General features: G+C 42.2%; 1 protein-coding gene across 1 annotated transcript; it reads left to right on the forward strand.

The window, feature by feature from the left end:
* Positions 1-529: 529 nt before the first annotated feature.
* Positions 530-15,823, forward strand: LOC308086743 (uncharacterized protein; the record flags this gene model as incomplete). Its single annotated transcript, XM_080430392.1, has 15 exons — positions 530-608; positions 995-1,063; positions 1,359-1,439; positions 4,167-4,297; positions 5,294-5,382; positions 6,312-6,376; positions 6,538-6,595; positions 7,533-7,603; positions 10,123-10,229; positions 11,188-11,366; positions 12,599-12,621; positions 13,269-13,355; positions 14,199-14,333; positions 14,981-15,100; positions 15,818-15,823. The coding sequence occupies exons 2-15, from the start codon at positions 1,028-1,030 to the stop codon at positions 15,821-15,823; spliced, it is 1,188 nt and encodes a 395-aa protein (XP_080286518.1). The 5' UTR covers positions 530-608; positions 995-1,027.
* Positions 15,824-16,015: the final 192 nt, after the last annotated feature.

The raw sequence follows: 16,015 nt of genomic DNA on the forward strand, positions 1-16,015 counted from the left end.
CCAAATGGCCCCTTAAAAGGTGTGTAACTCTGAGAGTGTACAAATGGAACCAAATGGACCCTTACGGGGTCCATTTGGTTCCATTTGTACACTCTCAGAGTTATATGGGGGTCCTTGAAATTAAAAGGGCTGAGAACCACTGTGCTACATGAAATGGAACAATAAAGCCTTCATTAGTATCATTGGTAAAACCTGTGAAGGAAGTAAGGAAGAGGGCCCAATTTCTCTCCAATATGGCTGCTGTGCATAGAGCCTTTTAGTGGTGGTTTCTCCCATCATTAACCCAAAATCACATTTTCCCTTTTTGAGTACATTTAATTCAAAAACATTTTCTCCCTCGATCTATCCCATGTGACGTCCATCCCTTTGTTTTGGTTTCCATTGACAAAAAAAGTGAGGATGAGAGTAAAATACGTGCATCATCCAATCAGTGAATTTTATTTTTGTTGGGAGTATGGCGCCACCTGTTGTCCGATTCCGCCCACACAAGTATTTATTTCCTCCCCACGCCGCTCTGTGTCCAGAAGAACGTCAGCAGAGTGGCGACCTGAGCAGCTCCTCCATGGGACAGAGACAGCACCTGTCCCGGGACGCCCTGTCCTCCACAGGTAGGGCTTGTATATATATTCTTGATCATTATGATTGTATGCGCGTTTGAGTCATGTGAAAACCGTGATCACCTCCACGTTTGACTTACTACTGTACGTGTTATGTTGCTGCTGCTGCTGGCTGCTGCTGCTGGCTTGTTTTCTGTGAAATTATTCCTTGTAGTTTTTAGATCACAATTGAATTTAGACGAGCTTCTGGTTCATGAAACGGTTCTCTATCACATAATTCTATATATTGCTTGCCACTGACACCTGTTTGACTAGGTAATGCTGTGTATATTACAGGTAACAACTGTATGCATGCAGGCTACTGTAGGCTAGGATGCATCTTGTATTAAAGTTTTTGCTCTCAATTGTCTTAAATATCTTTCTTGTCCCCCCTGTAGAGTTCACCTGGAGGCAGAGTTTATGAGGCTACAATGAAAAGTCTGAAGGCAAAGTTTAAAAAGACTGAGGTGAGAAACCACCCACCCCACTGTACCAGCCAATTTGGTGTGGATTTACTAAATGTTTTAATTGTTATTATTATTTTATTTTTTATTTTTTATTCAATAAGTCAGTTTTGGGAAAGACAATAACACTCGCGTTACACAGACTTCTCTTTAACATGATATTAACCTGACAGTATTCAAGTGAGTAGCAGGTGGTCATTGGTCATTTAGTTGTACGTGTGTGTGTGTGTGTGTGTGTGTGTGTGTGTGTGTGTGTGTGTGTGTGTGTGTGTGTGTGTGTGCGCGGGCCGGGGGGCTCTGGGATTTGGTGTCTGAGAGCAGCAGCAGGAGAGTAAGACCTCCAGGCTCGCCAGACCTGGGTTGTAACCAGAACTCTCAGGTGGCCTTTAATTATTCACACACACACACACACACACGCACACGCGCACACACAGGCACATGGCACACACTCAGGCACGCGCACACACCTGAATCCCCAGTGCCCTGCTGTTGTCGCTGTCCCAGGGGGAAGACTTTATAAGAATGAATGGTGTTTAGCCTCCTCACAGAAGTAGAGCTGTTTAGTTGCTCTATTATTACTACATCATGAACAAGTGAAACTGGTGCTGCTGAGGCAGTGTGATGGAGAGGAGACACTCTCTACCTCCTGCTGTCTTCTCTCTGTAGAGGGACTGATCTGACTGTTCCTCTCAGATGAAGATGAGAGATGATTACTCACTGTCTCACTACTGTATTTTTTAAAATGAGAGATGGAGATTATGATAGATAGATAGATAGATAGATAGATAGATAGATAGATAGATAGATAGATAGATAGATAGGTGGATCGATTAATAGATAGATACTGTAGTTTGATAGACAGATAGCTATGTAGAAAGGTAGGTACTAGGTAGGTACTAGGTAGGTAGATAGGTGGGTGGGTGGATTTATTGATAGATAGATACAGGTACAGTATAGACACATAGCATAGATACATGCAAAGTTATGTGCACTCATACTAATTAATCTAGGTCTCTTCATGTATGCGTATGCTTGATTTGCTTGATTTTTGAGAAGTGATAACCGTCCCATACAGGGCTTGACAATAAAAAAAACTTGTTTTTAAGCTATAGGTATGGTTTCAGCATGCCACGGTGTCCCCTCTGCTCTGCCCTGTCACTGTGTTAAGCTATGTACTGTAGCTAGAGCAGAGCCAGCTTGTTTCCTCCTCTGTATTTGCTGACTATTTTAAATCCCGGACAGGGCCCAGTCTCTGCTTCAGCTGCAGAGAGTCCAGAGACTCCATAACACTGCCAAGAGAAGAGGGGGGTGAGGGGGGGGGGTGTGGTGGCTGGTACCGAAACAGTACAGTACAGTCACAGCTCCTGACCCAAACGAATGGAGACAGGAGCACTGGATTAAGAGAGCCTAATCTAGAGACAGAGAAGAGAGAGAGAGAAGACAGTATTGGGTTAGAAAAAGGAGGACACAGGGAGGGAGGTGGTGGAGCGTGAGTGTGTGTGTGTGTGTATGTGTGTGTGTGAGTGTGTGTGTGACAGTAGACTTTATGCCTCTGCTAGCAGCAGCAACGAGCACACAGGGAAGAGGGATGTTTTTTATTTTGGGCTGCGGGAGCACTGCGTATGGATGGAGAGGGACGATGTTGTGAGGACAGGCTAGCGTGTGTTTTGTGTGTCTGTGGCTGTGCGTGTGCGTGTGTGTGTGTGTGTGGGTGGGTGCATGTGTTTGCGTGCGTGCGGGATGTGTGTGTGCATGTAAATGCGGTCGTCAGTATTGAGTGTCATGGATGTTTACATGGTCATTTAGGTAGCCAAGTAAGTGTGATGCTGTTTTGACTATGAGGTGACTGACGGGCGCTTCCTTAAATGTAGCGTCGGGTTCGGTTGTCCTTGTTGTGTTCCTTCCTTCCATATTGTTTGTATCCGCCGTGTGGTCACTCTGACCTCTGAGGATGAGGATGTACAGTATGATTGGGGATTATGGGTAATTGAGTTCCGGAACCGGTGGGGTGTGTGTGCGTTTACTTGTTAATTAAATAGGCAGTTGTGACACAGTGGAGGGTAAATCTTATGTGTGTGGTGGCAGGGATAATGGTGTGTGTGTGCATTCTTTGTACACTGTCTGTGTACTGTCAGAACATAGCGGCATGTGTATGACAATAGTTAGGTAGTGTACTATACACAGAGATGAGTGTGTATAATGTATGTTTTTGTACAGTTAGAGGAAACGGGTTCAATTGCTGCCCACATTATGTAAGTATAGTGAGGTCCCGCACACACACAGTATTGTGTGTATTCCGTAACGCCCTGGTATACAGTATGTGTGTCTGTGTATAGTTGGCACACACAGAGGTGTGTGTTAAGCCTTTTGCTAGGATCATGGACCCTAAACAGCCGGCGTTGAATAGCCTGGTGAACAGTATCTGTGCCTGCTTCAGCCTGCTGCCTCTACCAGTAGGTATCTCTGCCCCCTGGCCAACATGATCTACGACAATACATATATATTAGATATGTTAGGCAGTTATATTTCAGTTTGGGCTATTGTTTTGCCGACAAGGACATGCCCAAAATAGGGGCGCCAGCGTTAAAGTGGTTATTATAGTTACTGTGTGCATGCATGCATGCATGCATGCATGTACATTTGATGTGTGCGTTTTTCTGTTGGTTAGAACAATAGACAGACAAGGACATGTTGAGAATATCATTGTTTTTGTCTGTAATGTCTGTCACCTCAGCCTAACAGTAAAAAAAAAGAATGATACATTAGTTATATTTTCATCTTCTTCATTTATCCGCTTGGTTTGAACCTTTTAGAAGTGTTTCGTGTTAACTTGTGAATTCTGTTGTTTTTCATTTGTCGTTTCTGCTTTTATCAGTGTACATATGGACAGCCACTGTGACTCGTTTCGTATGATATAAAATCGCATGTCATCCTTCGATCGATGGCTGCATGCATGCACGGGAAATGCACTCATTGTTGTGTATGGTATGAGATACGGGCGGGGGGTATGGTATCAGTTTCCTAGTGTACAGTAGGGAGGATAGGGTTGTGACCTATTCTCTGTGCCCCCAACCCCCCCCCCCCCCCCCCCCCCGACCCCCCTCAGAGTCAGGACTGGAGTAAGAGTGATGAGAGGCTCCTGCAGGCCGTGGAGGCGAACGAGCCTGACAAAGTCACAGCTCTCATGGTGAAGAAGGGCCTCTGCCCCACCAAGCTGGACGCTGAGGGCAAGTCAGCGTGAGTTCATCACTTAACTGCTGTCTGTAGCAGTGTGGTATTATACAGTAACATGGCGGAATCATCAGGTTGTTCAATGTCTGAATTGCTTTGACATTTATTTTTGTGTTAAAGGAGAATTCCGGACAAATTAAGTGTTATCTTTGATGTCTCGTTACTCACCTACCGACGTAAACAGTGGCGTTCTTTTTTTCCATAGATTCCCCTGTCGTCATTTTTTAAACCCCCTCCGTTGTCATAATGGGAGCGCGTGGGTCAGGGAAATTCGTCTATTATAACCGATGCAACGTTATTTTTTTCTCTACTAGTATTCATTGTAGAGTCTCATGATAGTCAAACATGCACTGAAACTTCCTGCGAGGCTGCCGTTAATGGCGAACGATTTAACACTGGATGCTTGTTTCCAGAATCTGGCAACACGAGTTGCCAGGTTCTGGAAGAAACAAGCATCTATGGATTCTCCTTTAAATAGCTCTATATTGTGATAGTAATCATTGTGTGTGTTTTTTCAGTAACAGGTCTCTGATTTCATCCAATCAGGGGAGGGAACTCACAAGATGCCGAATAAAAAGTGAAATTATGAAGAAAAAAAAATGAGCAAACACATTTGGAACTGGAACACTACAGTATGTAATTGACGATGATGAAGTATCTTTCAGGAGTTCTCTCTCCTGATTGGATAAAATTGATATCCCGACCTGAACATCGATTTCCTGTTTACGAAAGAGCTGGAGAGACGGGGAGACCCCTGTTACTGAACACCCTCTCTATAGCAATGATTACTATAAGGATTACTAAGGAATGCAGAGCCTTTTTAACCCAAAAAAATCACTTACTGTACAACCTCTTTAATGTCCATTGTTGTTCTACCCATTTTATTTTATTATTACTAAAAACAGAAATGAGAAATTATACAAGAATTAGTCAAACAAAGACAGTTCATCAAAGGCGTTCCTTGTTTGTTCATGTGTGTATTTTGGCCCTTCCTGCCGGTAGGTTCCACCTGTGTGCAACCCGGGGCCGGCTGGACTGTCTGGAGGTCATCATCTCTCATGGAGCAGACATCACCGTCAATGATGGAGCCGGTATGGAAGTTCAGGGTTCCATTTGTAGGCGGGACATTCTTCGTATGTGTCCCGCCTTCGCACGCGTTCGTACGTGTTCATACGTGTTTGTACGAATTCACATGTGTCCCTCCCCTGTTCAAACAGAATTAAAAGTTTATAAAATGCAAAATTTGCCCAAAATAGGGACGGACACCAGGGTTAATGTGGTTAAATTGTGATATTATTATCAAACATAAATATCAGACAGTCTGCCTTAACACATTGGGTGCCAGAATGTTATAATAACAGAATACGTTCGGTGCCGGGAATCTCACCGTTGCATTCCATTGTGCTGTTTAAAGCTGTAGACTCCATGACGAGCGATCCATGAAAAAAAAAGCATGCCTCCATTTTGCCCAATGGTCCTGGCTAACGGCTGGAACGATAACATCTTTCACTCGGGTCACAATGGCAAAGCGATCGCGGATGCAAAATGAGTTGTTTTCCCCAGCGTAAAAAAGTTTCGGAGTTATAGGGGTTTTAGAGAAGGAAATAGAACGGAAGCGGATGGGGAGCCATGTTTTTGACACGGTGATCCATCTGGCCCTTCCTTCTCAGAATCGCCTAGGGTGATCCCAGAGCTGCTCTAGCCCCTCCCGCGTGGAAATAAACGGGGGAAAAAAAAGTATATATACGTTTTTTAGAAATGTTGGCACTCCACGGGTGTATTTGCAAAAAAGTATATACGGTTTTGGCACTCAATGTGTTAATTCAGTCTGACCTGAAGCAAGGATAAAGCAATATCCTCCCAGCAAATCAAACCCTGTTAAGGTTGTCAGAATGGTCATTCTGCAGTCTCATTTACCAAGTTTGTTCTTTACATCTAATGTATTATTTATCTTTGCACTAATGTCTTCCTCTTTGTCTTTTTTTAATTTGGTCTGGGTTTGGCTGTTTACTGATTCCAGGCTTCAGCGCCCTTCATCTAGCAGCCAAAAACTGCCAGCCTGAGTGCTTGAAGAGGCTACTACAGGTAAAAATAGAAAAAACACAGAGAAACAGAGCCTGAACGAGTTCCAAAATATCATCCGTAACCACCAAACGTTGACATTAATTAATGGTTGTCATGCATTTTAGTGTGTATTCTCTTTGTTTACTTACCGCTGCTTTAACTGCCTATTCCCTCCACAACAGGAGCGATTGCCTGTAGACAGCGTAGACGCTATTGGCAGAACAGCGTTGCATCATGCAGGTAACTATATCTAACTCTCTACAGCAGCCGTCTTTCAAACATACATTTGAAATGTGACCGTCACAGTCCCCCTAAATTGACATTCATCAGGTCATGGACCCATGGGGTCTTCAACCTTTTCAGGCCAAGGACCCCCTAGCTGAGAGAGAGATGAAGCAGGGACCCCCTCTATATTGTATAAAATTGCGTTTCAGATTAAACTTTTTTTTTGTTTACTTGGTCTGCTCTTTTTTCCCTCTACACCTATATACCTCTTTGCCAAAAATAGCCGATCTACAAGCTCACAACGCCTCGCAGCGCGAGGCGTTGTGAGCTTGTAGATCCGCTATTTGTGGCTAAAGTTCTCCTCAGAAAAAGGGATGCTAGGGGTCAAGTGGTTAAGGTAAAAAAAAGAAATCATATCACACAAAGATTTGGCGGACCCCCTGTAGTAACTCTGAGGACCCCCTAGGGGTCCCGGACCCCCTGTTGAAGACCCCTGGTCTAAATGTCTGTACTTGTCCACGAGAAATAGATTCATAGTTGTGATATTGAAATATATATATATACTGAAATAGTCACTCATAAATGTTTTGTATCGTAATAATAATAAAGCCAATGGAACTATAGTTAAATTAAACTACTCATATCGATGGGGGCTCCCTGTCAAGGACCCCCGGGGTCCCTGGACCCCCACTTTGAAAACCCTTGCTCTCCACAGAGCCAGAATGAGCTCCATGGCAGCAGGACAATTCCTGTAATTACATTTCACTTACACTTGCAACAGATACTTCCCTACACTTAAAACTACTGTGTTGTAATAGAGTGCCAGTGAAAAAGAGAGGTGACTGGTGTCATTCTAGTACAACAATATCACTATGGTAAAATGTTCTGTTACTGACACATACAGCTACAGTTTCAACCTCAATGCTGTTTGTTCTCATTGTGTTTCCTGCAGCGGTCAGTGGCTGCTTGTCCTCCACTGAGACCCTGTGGGATTTCAAAGCCGATCTGGATCTCCAGGATGGGGTAAGCACAGGGAATTCATTTAACTAACATCAGAATGCTCTGGGTCAGTCTTTCCGAAGGCCCACGATCCAACCCGTTTTTATGGATCACAACTCAATAAATATCAAGTTATTATTTTTTTCTTCTTCTTTTTAACCTCTCCTATAAATGAAGCAATCGTGAACAAACATTCATGAACTACTATTTTCCCGTTACAGCTACAGTTTCAACCTGTAGCTGTACATTTAGCGTGTTCTTGTACATTTAGCTTTTTATTTTATTTCCCCCCCCTTTTTTTAGTTTTTTTGTTGTTGTACATAGTGTTATATTTTCTGTTTATAACTGTGGTGCCACTATTATATGTCAATGAATTGAATATCAAGGACCTCGTTGGAAACAAGACTGCAAGGACTTTTATGAACGGACGTTTCAGACAGTATTTTTATAAGTGTTTTAAATGTAACTGTGCTGTTTTACATTTTTTGCCTAATAAAATATTCAATCAATCAATTAAATCAATCAAAACAAAAATCCCGCACTCTGATCTTGCTCAGCAGCATCAGTTTGATTCAAATTGACATCAAAACATTGTGTCCTTTTTCCGAAATTTTCAAGAACTTTCAAAAATAGTGAAAATAGTAAATACTATTTATATATATTTTTGAAATAAGGTTTAAGTGGATATTCATAATACATTTTTGTAATTTTGATGACACAGAATTTGTCTTTTGAGTCTCGAGTTGAAAACCTTTGGGAACCCTTGGTCTGGGTTATACAGTTATATACATTTTATGTTTTATGTTAGGATCTTCTCTCGGGTCTCAGCTCATTCAGAATGCAGTAGAAGTAGAAGAAGGCTGAACACAATTCTCACATCGCTGCACTGGCTTAATTCCAGTGAGTCATAGAATTGATTTTAAAATATCGACCGTCATCTTTAAATCTCTCAATGGTTTACGGCCAAAACACTGCTCTGACTTGAACCCTTGAGAAGTGCCAGGTCGTCCAGGATTGGTCTACTAACTGCTCTGTGCTCCCAGAGTACAGAGCATGGTGAGGCAGCATTTAGTTAGTATGACACACGGAACTGAAACAATCCTCCAGAGGATTTCAGGCTTGTACCAACTCTGAATACTTTTAAATCCAGGATCCACTGCCTTTTTATCCTTTAATTGTTTATTTCCCCTTTTATTTTATGCATTTTATGCTTTTATTTTTATGCCATTATGTAAAATAAAAAAACTTAAATTGTGTTAGTGTATGAAATGTGCTATACCAGTGGTCCTCAACCTGTGGGCTGGGGGAAGTGGGTCCCCAAATAATTGGTATTGATAACATAACTGATAACATAAAATATCATGGTATATTTTTTCCTTAAATCCTTGATAAGTGAGTTTGTGATACCAATCAATAAGAACTTAAACTATACCATGTTAGAACCATTGATCCAAGCTGGAACACGCTGGATCATTAAAATAAACATGCTCTGAGAATTCACACGGCCCATCCATCTGACCCATAGAGTTAAAACAAATAATAGAGAGGGCACCGGAAATACCCACCCATCCACTTGCATTGAGTTGCTCACCCAGCGCATACTCCTAAATCACCTCTTCTTCCGGGTTGGGAAATGTGACAGGCGGGGCCTATTTGGGGGCTTCTGTGACACGTTTTGCGTCACGGAGCGCGGCCCCTTGGACAAGCTCATGCGCAAGCTCGTGAGTCGAGCCCATTGGTCGAAACCGTTTTCTCTCGTTCATGTTAGTGGCCCCAGCCGTTTTAACGGCTGGAACGCATCTGTGTCACTTTAGATTTCTTTGGCTATTCAAAAATAGCACATATACAAGCTCATCGCGCTATGAGCTTGTAGATCTGCTATTTTTGAAAAATCGTAAAAAAAATATTTTTTTCAAAAATCTGTGGATTTAGAAAACATTTTAAGAATCGAACTCAGGCCTTAATGGGTTAAGAATCAGTACTTATGAATGGCCAGCATGTCCAATGCGCATCACTGCTCTACCTCTGAGTTCTGGGGGCTTGATCTGACCCACTCCCGGCTTAAGTGGTCAGATGTGTTGGCCGCGAACGAGATTTTCAAGTGGGCCCTGACCCAGAAAAGGTTGAGGAACCACTGTGCTATACAAACAAACCCATCACTTCCAATAGAAACCTCTTATGTCCAAAACTGTTACTTTTCAGGATTCAAATTCAAAAACATCAAAAGTAGCAGATCTACAAGCTCAAACTCAAGACGCGGCGCTTCGGCTTCTGCTGCCTTTTTTTTATTTTGTGTGACGCTGTAGAAAAAACACAAACATTTAGAATATGGAGATAAGAGGTTTCTGCCCGACAACAGTGAAAGGTTATTTTTCAGTATCTCAGTGAGCTTTATTACATGTGGTGTGTAAACAAATGCTGATGTTTACTGTGTGTGTGTGTGTGTGTGTGTGTGTGTGTGTGTGTGCGTGTGCGTGTGCGTGTGCGTGTGCGTGTCTGTGTGTCTGTGTGTCTGTGTGTGTGTGTGTGTGTGTGTTCTTCAGGAAGGGGCCACCCCTCTGATCCTAGCGGCTCAGATGAGCAGAGTGGAGCTGTGTGCCTTTCTGTTGAGTCGAGGGGCCAACGCCAACATACAGGACAGCCAGGGGAGGTAACGGCCCGCTCTCATAACAGCACTATATGGTACTTGTACTATTTTCAACAACAAAAGGTTCCATGATATAATTTAAAATATGTATTGAGCAGAAAAAAGGTACTGTGTATAGAGCATTCATTACATTTTCATGGGTGTGAAACGGAAATAAATTAACAACCATCGCCAACCATCAATGGTGTGTAGGTTTCCTCCTAGGCTGGTCAATTACAGAGACTAACCAGCCACTCTGGAGTGTACAAAACATTTAGGAGCCGATGTCCTGAAATTTTCATACAAGAAGAAATAATCTCTGTTGTCTGTTTGCAATTCGGCCCTAAAGTGATACTTAAAGAGGTGGTGCCATAGTTTTGTACTTTTTCTGTCTGTCATGTGTCTATGAGGTTGATAGAACTTCATTAAGCCCCCTGGTGGTGTTTTTATGGTGTTTTGTGTCTTCTCTGACTATTTTGAGTTTCTTCCTGGAGGCTGAAAAAACCTTGAGGGTCAAACGTGCCAATAGAAAAACAGCGCTTTAATGACACAGTAAAATGGTACCCTCCCCCTCATTATCATAACACAACAGGTGTGGGCATGAGGAGGAGGAGGGACTAGGACGGGTGGGTGGTGCTAAGGTGGTGGAGGAGGTGCTAAGGTGAGAACCAGGTATACTTAATGAACCGGAGGCGTGTCTACATAAAAACATAATTTTAACACTTTCTGAAAGTGTTAATTTTTTTTTGAAATAAATCTTCCTCCTAGTATAACCATAATACCTGATGATTATGTTTTAGGGGGGGGGGGAAATCACTGAATATAACGGCACCCCGTCTTTAAGTTTAAAGCGGTGTGGCTGCTTATGCTTTTTTATCACCACACCTCGCTGTGTTGTACTCAGGCTTGTTAATTTTCACTGTTCAAACGACTGGTGTGTGTGTGTGTGTGTGTGTGTGTGTGTGTGTGCGACCCGGCCCAGGTCCGCCCTGATGCTGGCCTGTGAGAGTGACAGCGCCGAGACGGCGGAGGCGCTGGTGAGGGGCGGGGCCAACTCGCAGCTGATCGACGCCCTCGGACACAACGCCGCCTACTATGGCGCGACCACGGGCAACCAGCGGCTCACCTACCTGCTGCAGAACGGAACTCTTCCAGCTCCGGGTATGTGTTCACCTATTAAGACCTGGAACGCATAGGTGTCACTTTTTCATTTGAGCAAAAAACTGCATTATTTTACACTTTGGCTATTCAAAAATAGCAGATCTACAAGCTCGTAGCGCGGCACCGAGTGCCGCGCTACGAGCGTGTAGATCTGCTATTTTTGAAAAATCGTGAAAATGTGTGCAAATCTTTGAATATATATTGTTTAAAGCAAACATTTTTAACTCTATTCTTTGCTTCATGGGGGTCCCTGGAACCAAACATTTTGAGATGGGGGGGTCGGCGGCCAAATACATATCATTTTGCGGGTCCTTGACATGAAAAAGTTTGAGCACGACTGATATAGAAACATACGTTTTTGTTCAGAATACTGTTGGGATTTAGAAGAAATTTGTAGAATCGGCTTCAGGTCTTAATGGGTTAATTCCCTCAACTCTGTGGCTGTTCACTCACACATTCACTCACACATTCACTCACACATTCACTCACAAACTGAAGGGGAATGGATGTTGAGCTTTTTACCGAAAGTCCTCAAGGGGTGTGGCTGCTTTTTGTGAAACTCTCAAACCTTTCTCGTTGAAGCTGCTCTGTCTGGACTGTTTCTAGTTCTGTCTCTCCGCTCCCCCAAGAAATGACTGTAAAGCGAGGAAGTAGATCAAGGGAACAACTGGAGATGATGATGATAGTGGAGTTGGAAACAAAAAAAGAGAGAAACGACTTGTTCCTCTTATCTTGGAACAAAAGCTTTGTTGATTTATGGAGGATAGATGCGTGACGGTTGGTTTGAAAGGGAGATGAGGGGAAGAGAAGTATTGTGTATGACAGTGTGTACATGTAGCTCTCACGTGTCATTTTTATATGCCTCCGCTGGTGACAGCTGTTAGTTGGAGGTATTACAGTTTGTTTTCGGGTTGTCTGTCTGTCTGTCTGTCCATCCATCCTTCCGTGTGCTGGTCCATCCAACCTCACAAAACACATAATTTAATTCCTTCAAAGTCTTCACTCCATATATTATGAGTATGGACAGACACGTAAATTGCAACTAGTTGGATCACCATGCTGAGAAGAGAGTGGATGCCTGGATGCACTGTTATAATCTTAAGTATGGGGCAAATGTGTGTGTGTGTGTGTGCGTGTGCGTGAGTGTGCGTGTGCGTGTGCGTGTTTGCCACTGTATTTGTGTGTTCTAAAACTCAGTGTATTGCATTCTGTCTCCCTCCATGCACACTCAGCCCCTGAGATCACAGTGGACGAGGTAACACAGCATGCAACAGCATCACACCAAGTCTATATACATGTTTACACTGCACGTCATCCACCAGCACATATAGGGCTGCAACTATCCATTATTTCATTAGCCATTATTCTACTGATAACCTTTTAGATTCATTGAATAATCTTGAAGCGTGTTTTTATTTTTTTATTTTTTTATTTATCAATGAATCGGTGCGAAAATGTTCAAATTGACTTTTTATAATCATCTAAATCAATTAGTCTGACTAACTACTTAAGCCCTATTTAATATGTCAGCATTATATTGCATGAAAATAGCAAAAAATAGCAGATATACAAGCTCACAACGTGTTACGCGTTGTGAGGTTATAGATCTGCTATTTCGGCTTTTTTCCCCTTATTTTTTTGTCGAAAGGAAAAAAGCTAAATGTAATTTTTTTGTAGATGATTTTTATTTAAATTGATGATTTTTTAAAAATGAATTAAATCGATTAGTTCACTGAACTTTTCCACCACTACCACTGAACATGTTTAACAGTATGAGATGATGGTTCTGGCTTGCTGCTTAGTTTTCGCTTTTTGTTTTGCTTGTGCTCCATTATTGACCCATATCCTGCACTCTGAGCTTGACCCCTCCTTATCTGTGACCCCTCCCTCACCCCTCGCCAGCTGCCCCCCCCTGCCCCCCCGCAAGTGCAAGGGGGCTCGGCCACCCGCAAGAGGAAAGCCCCCCTGCCCCCCCGCTCCCCTCTCCAGGTACTGTAAGAGGTCATGTTTGTTGACCAGCAAAGCCCATGAGTACTCACCGCCTCTTTGTCTGTCTGCCCATTGTGTTGACAGCATGCAGCGTGTAACATTTTCTCATAATACGCTTAAGCCCCCCTCCAGTATATATATATACTGTATTATGTTTATAATTTTTCTGCAGTTTAATGTTTTCCTACTGTATGCCAACCTGTAGTGCTACACATTGATTCCAGAGACACTAGAACATTTTTGACAAATAAGTGCATTTTGAGTGCGACATTCAAAATGTTAAAGGTAGGGTAAGTGATATTTTTGGGTATTTTTTATTTTTTTTGTTAAAAAGGTTAAAGGTACTACAGTATATTCTGATAGTAATCATTGCTACAGAGCGTGTGTTCGGTCACAGGGGTCTCTCCAGCTCTTTAGTAAACAGAATATAGTACATTTTCAGGTAGGTGACAACATTTAAGCCAATCAGGAGAGGGCATTGAAAATGCATTTTCTGTTTAATAAAGAGCTGTAGAGACATGGGAGACTCCTTTTACTGAACAAACACTCTATAGCAATGAGTACTATCACAATATAGAGATATTTAACACGTATTTTAACAAAAGTAAATCACTTACACTACATTTAAGAATTACATATGTCTAAATTTCATGTATAATTTATTACAGCGTTCCAAATGGACCCTTACAGGTCAGGTCTGTAAAAAAACGTTGCAAACCACTGCCCGAGCCAATAACGGTGAAAAACAAGAAGTAGAATTATCTGTGGTGGGGGGGCTTTCATTTATAATGGATATATATGGAGGTTTCATGTTGATTCTGTTCTTCCACCACCGTGATCCAGGGTTTACAACCTTCTCCAGGGCCCCGCAGTGCTGCTCCGCCACCCCCGTCCCCGTCCCCCGATCCCAAGCCCCCGAGCCCCAGTCCCCCTCCTCCTCCGTCCCCTGAACCGCCGCACCCCGCCCCGGAAAGCCTTGTGAGTGTCTGCCCCGTGGTGCTCTGTGACGCTTTATTCCCTATTGGTTTGCGCTTGTCTTGTTGTCATTGATCTTAGCAGAAAAGAGCCTATAGTTGCTATGACCCATGAAGCTTAACCCATTAAGACCGGGAACGCATCTGTGTGTCATTTTAAGATTTGTTTGGGCTATTCAAAAATAGCAGATATGAGCTTGTATATCTGCAATTTTTTGGGAAAAATCTTGAACATTTGTGCAGATCTTTGAATATATATTGTTTTAAAGCAAACATCTTTAACTCAAATCTGTGCTTCTGGGGGGTGCCTGGAACAAAATATTTTGAGCGGCCAAATACATCATTTTGGGTGGTCCTTGACATGAAAAAGGTTAGGCACCACTGATATTAAAACAACATAAGTTTTTTTCAAAGAACTGTTAGAGAGATTTATAAGACATTTGTAGAATCCCCCCAGAAGCGCAAATTTTCCACGATTTTTCAAAAATAGCAGATATACAAGCTCATATGAGCTTGTATATCTGCTATTTTTGAATAGCCAAAGAAATCTAAAATGACAGAGATGCGTTCCCGGATTGAATGGGTTAATGATGTACTCCTGTATATATACTGTATGTGTAGAAATATTGTGTGTGTGTGTGTTTGTGTGAGGCGGAGGATGAGGAGGTATTCGAGGAGATTCGAAGGCTGCGACTGGAGAAGGGTCATCTGCTTCAGAAGATCAAAGGCCTGGAGCAGCAGCAGCAGAGCGCCACCTCTGCCCTGGAAGAGGTACTGCAGACACCTTCCATTTCTCTCTCCTCTTCCCTCTCTCTGCCAGTGTAAACATTCTGAGCACTATGTTGCTTGCATAAAGAATACATTACTGCACTGTATGTGTATTATGGTCAGTGGTGGAAAAAGTACTCAAATGTGTTACTTAAGTAAAAGTATCAATACTGCAATGTAGAAGTACTCCGTTACAAGTAAAAGTCCGGAATTCAAAATTTAGTAAAAGTACAAAAGTATTTGTATCAAAATGTACTGAAAGTACTAAAAGTAAAAGTACTAAAATGTTTGAAAATAGCAGATCTACAAGCTCACAACGCGTCGCATCGCGACGCGTTGTGAGCTTGTAGATCGGCTATTTTCAAATAGCCTAGGTATAAAACAGGGCTAAAGTGGCTAATGTATTTTTTATAATATCATAATTTATATCTGCAAAGTAACTAGTAACTAAAGTTTTCAAATAATTGCAGTGGAGTAAAAGTACAATATTTGCCTCTGAGATGTAGTGGAGTAGAAGTAAAAGTACTGAAAATGGGAAATACTCCAGTAAAGTAAAAGTTCCTCAAAAGTGTACTTAAGTACAGTACTTAAGTAAATGTACTTAGTTACTTTACACCACTGATTATGGTGTGTGTGTGTGTGTGTGTGTGTGTGTGTGTGTGGGGGGTGGGGGTTCATTAGTTTTAATTGAGTGTTTTCATTATATGGGGTATTTGTCAGGGGTGAGAGTCAAAAGGGCCAAAAGTATTTTGTAGTAGTATTGTGTAATAAAAAGTTAAAAAAAAAACATATTCACAGTTAAAACTGGAACAGTTGAATAAAAGAAAGATAGATTTTTCATGTGCAACCAAAATGCTATGCTTATGTATGGAATATTTCCCATACATTCCAAACTAAAGACTAAAACCAAGGACATTT

The sequence above is a fragment of the Gymnoscopelus braueri genome (assembly GCF_963280865.1).
Source record: "Gymnoscopelus braueri genome assembly, chromosome: 6".
Taxonomy (NCBI): domain Eukaryota; kingdom Metazoa; phylum Chordata; class Actinopteri; order Myctophiformes; family Myctophidae; genus Gymnoscopelus; species Gymnoscopelus braueri.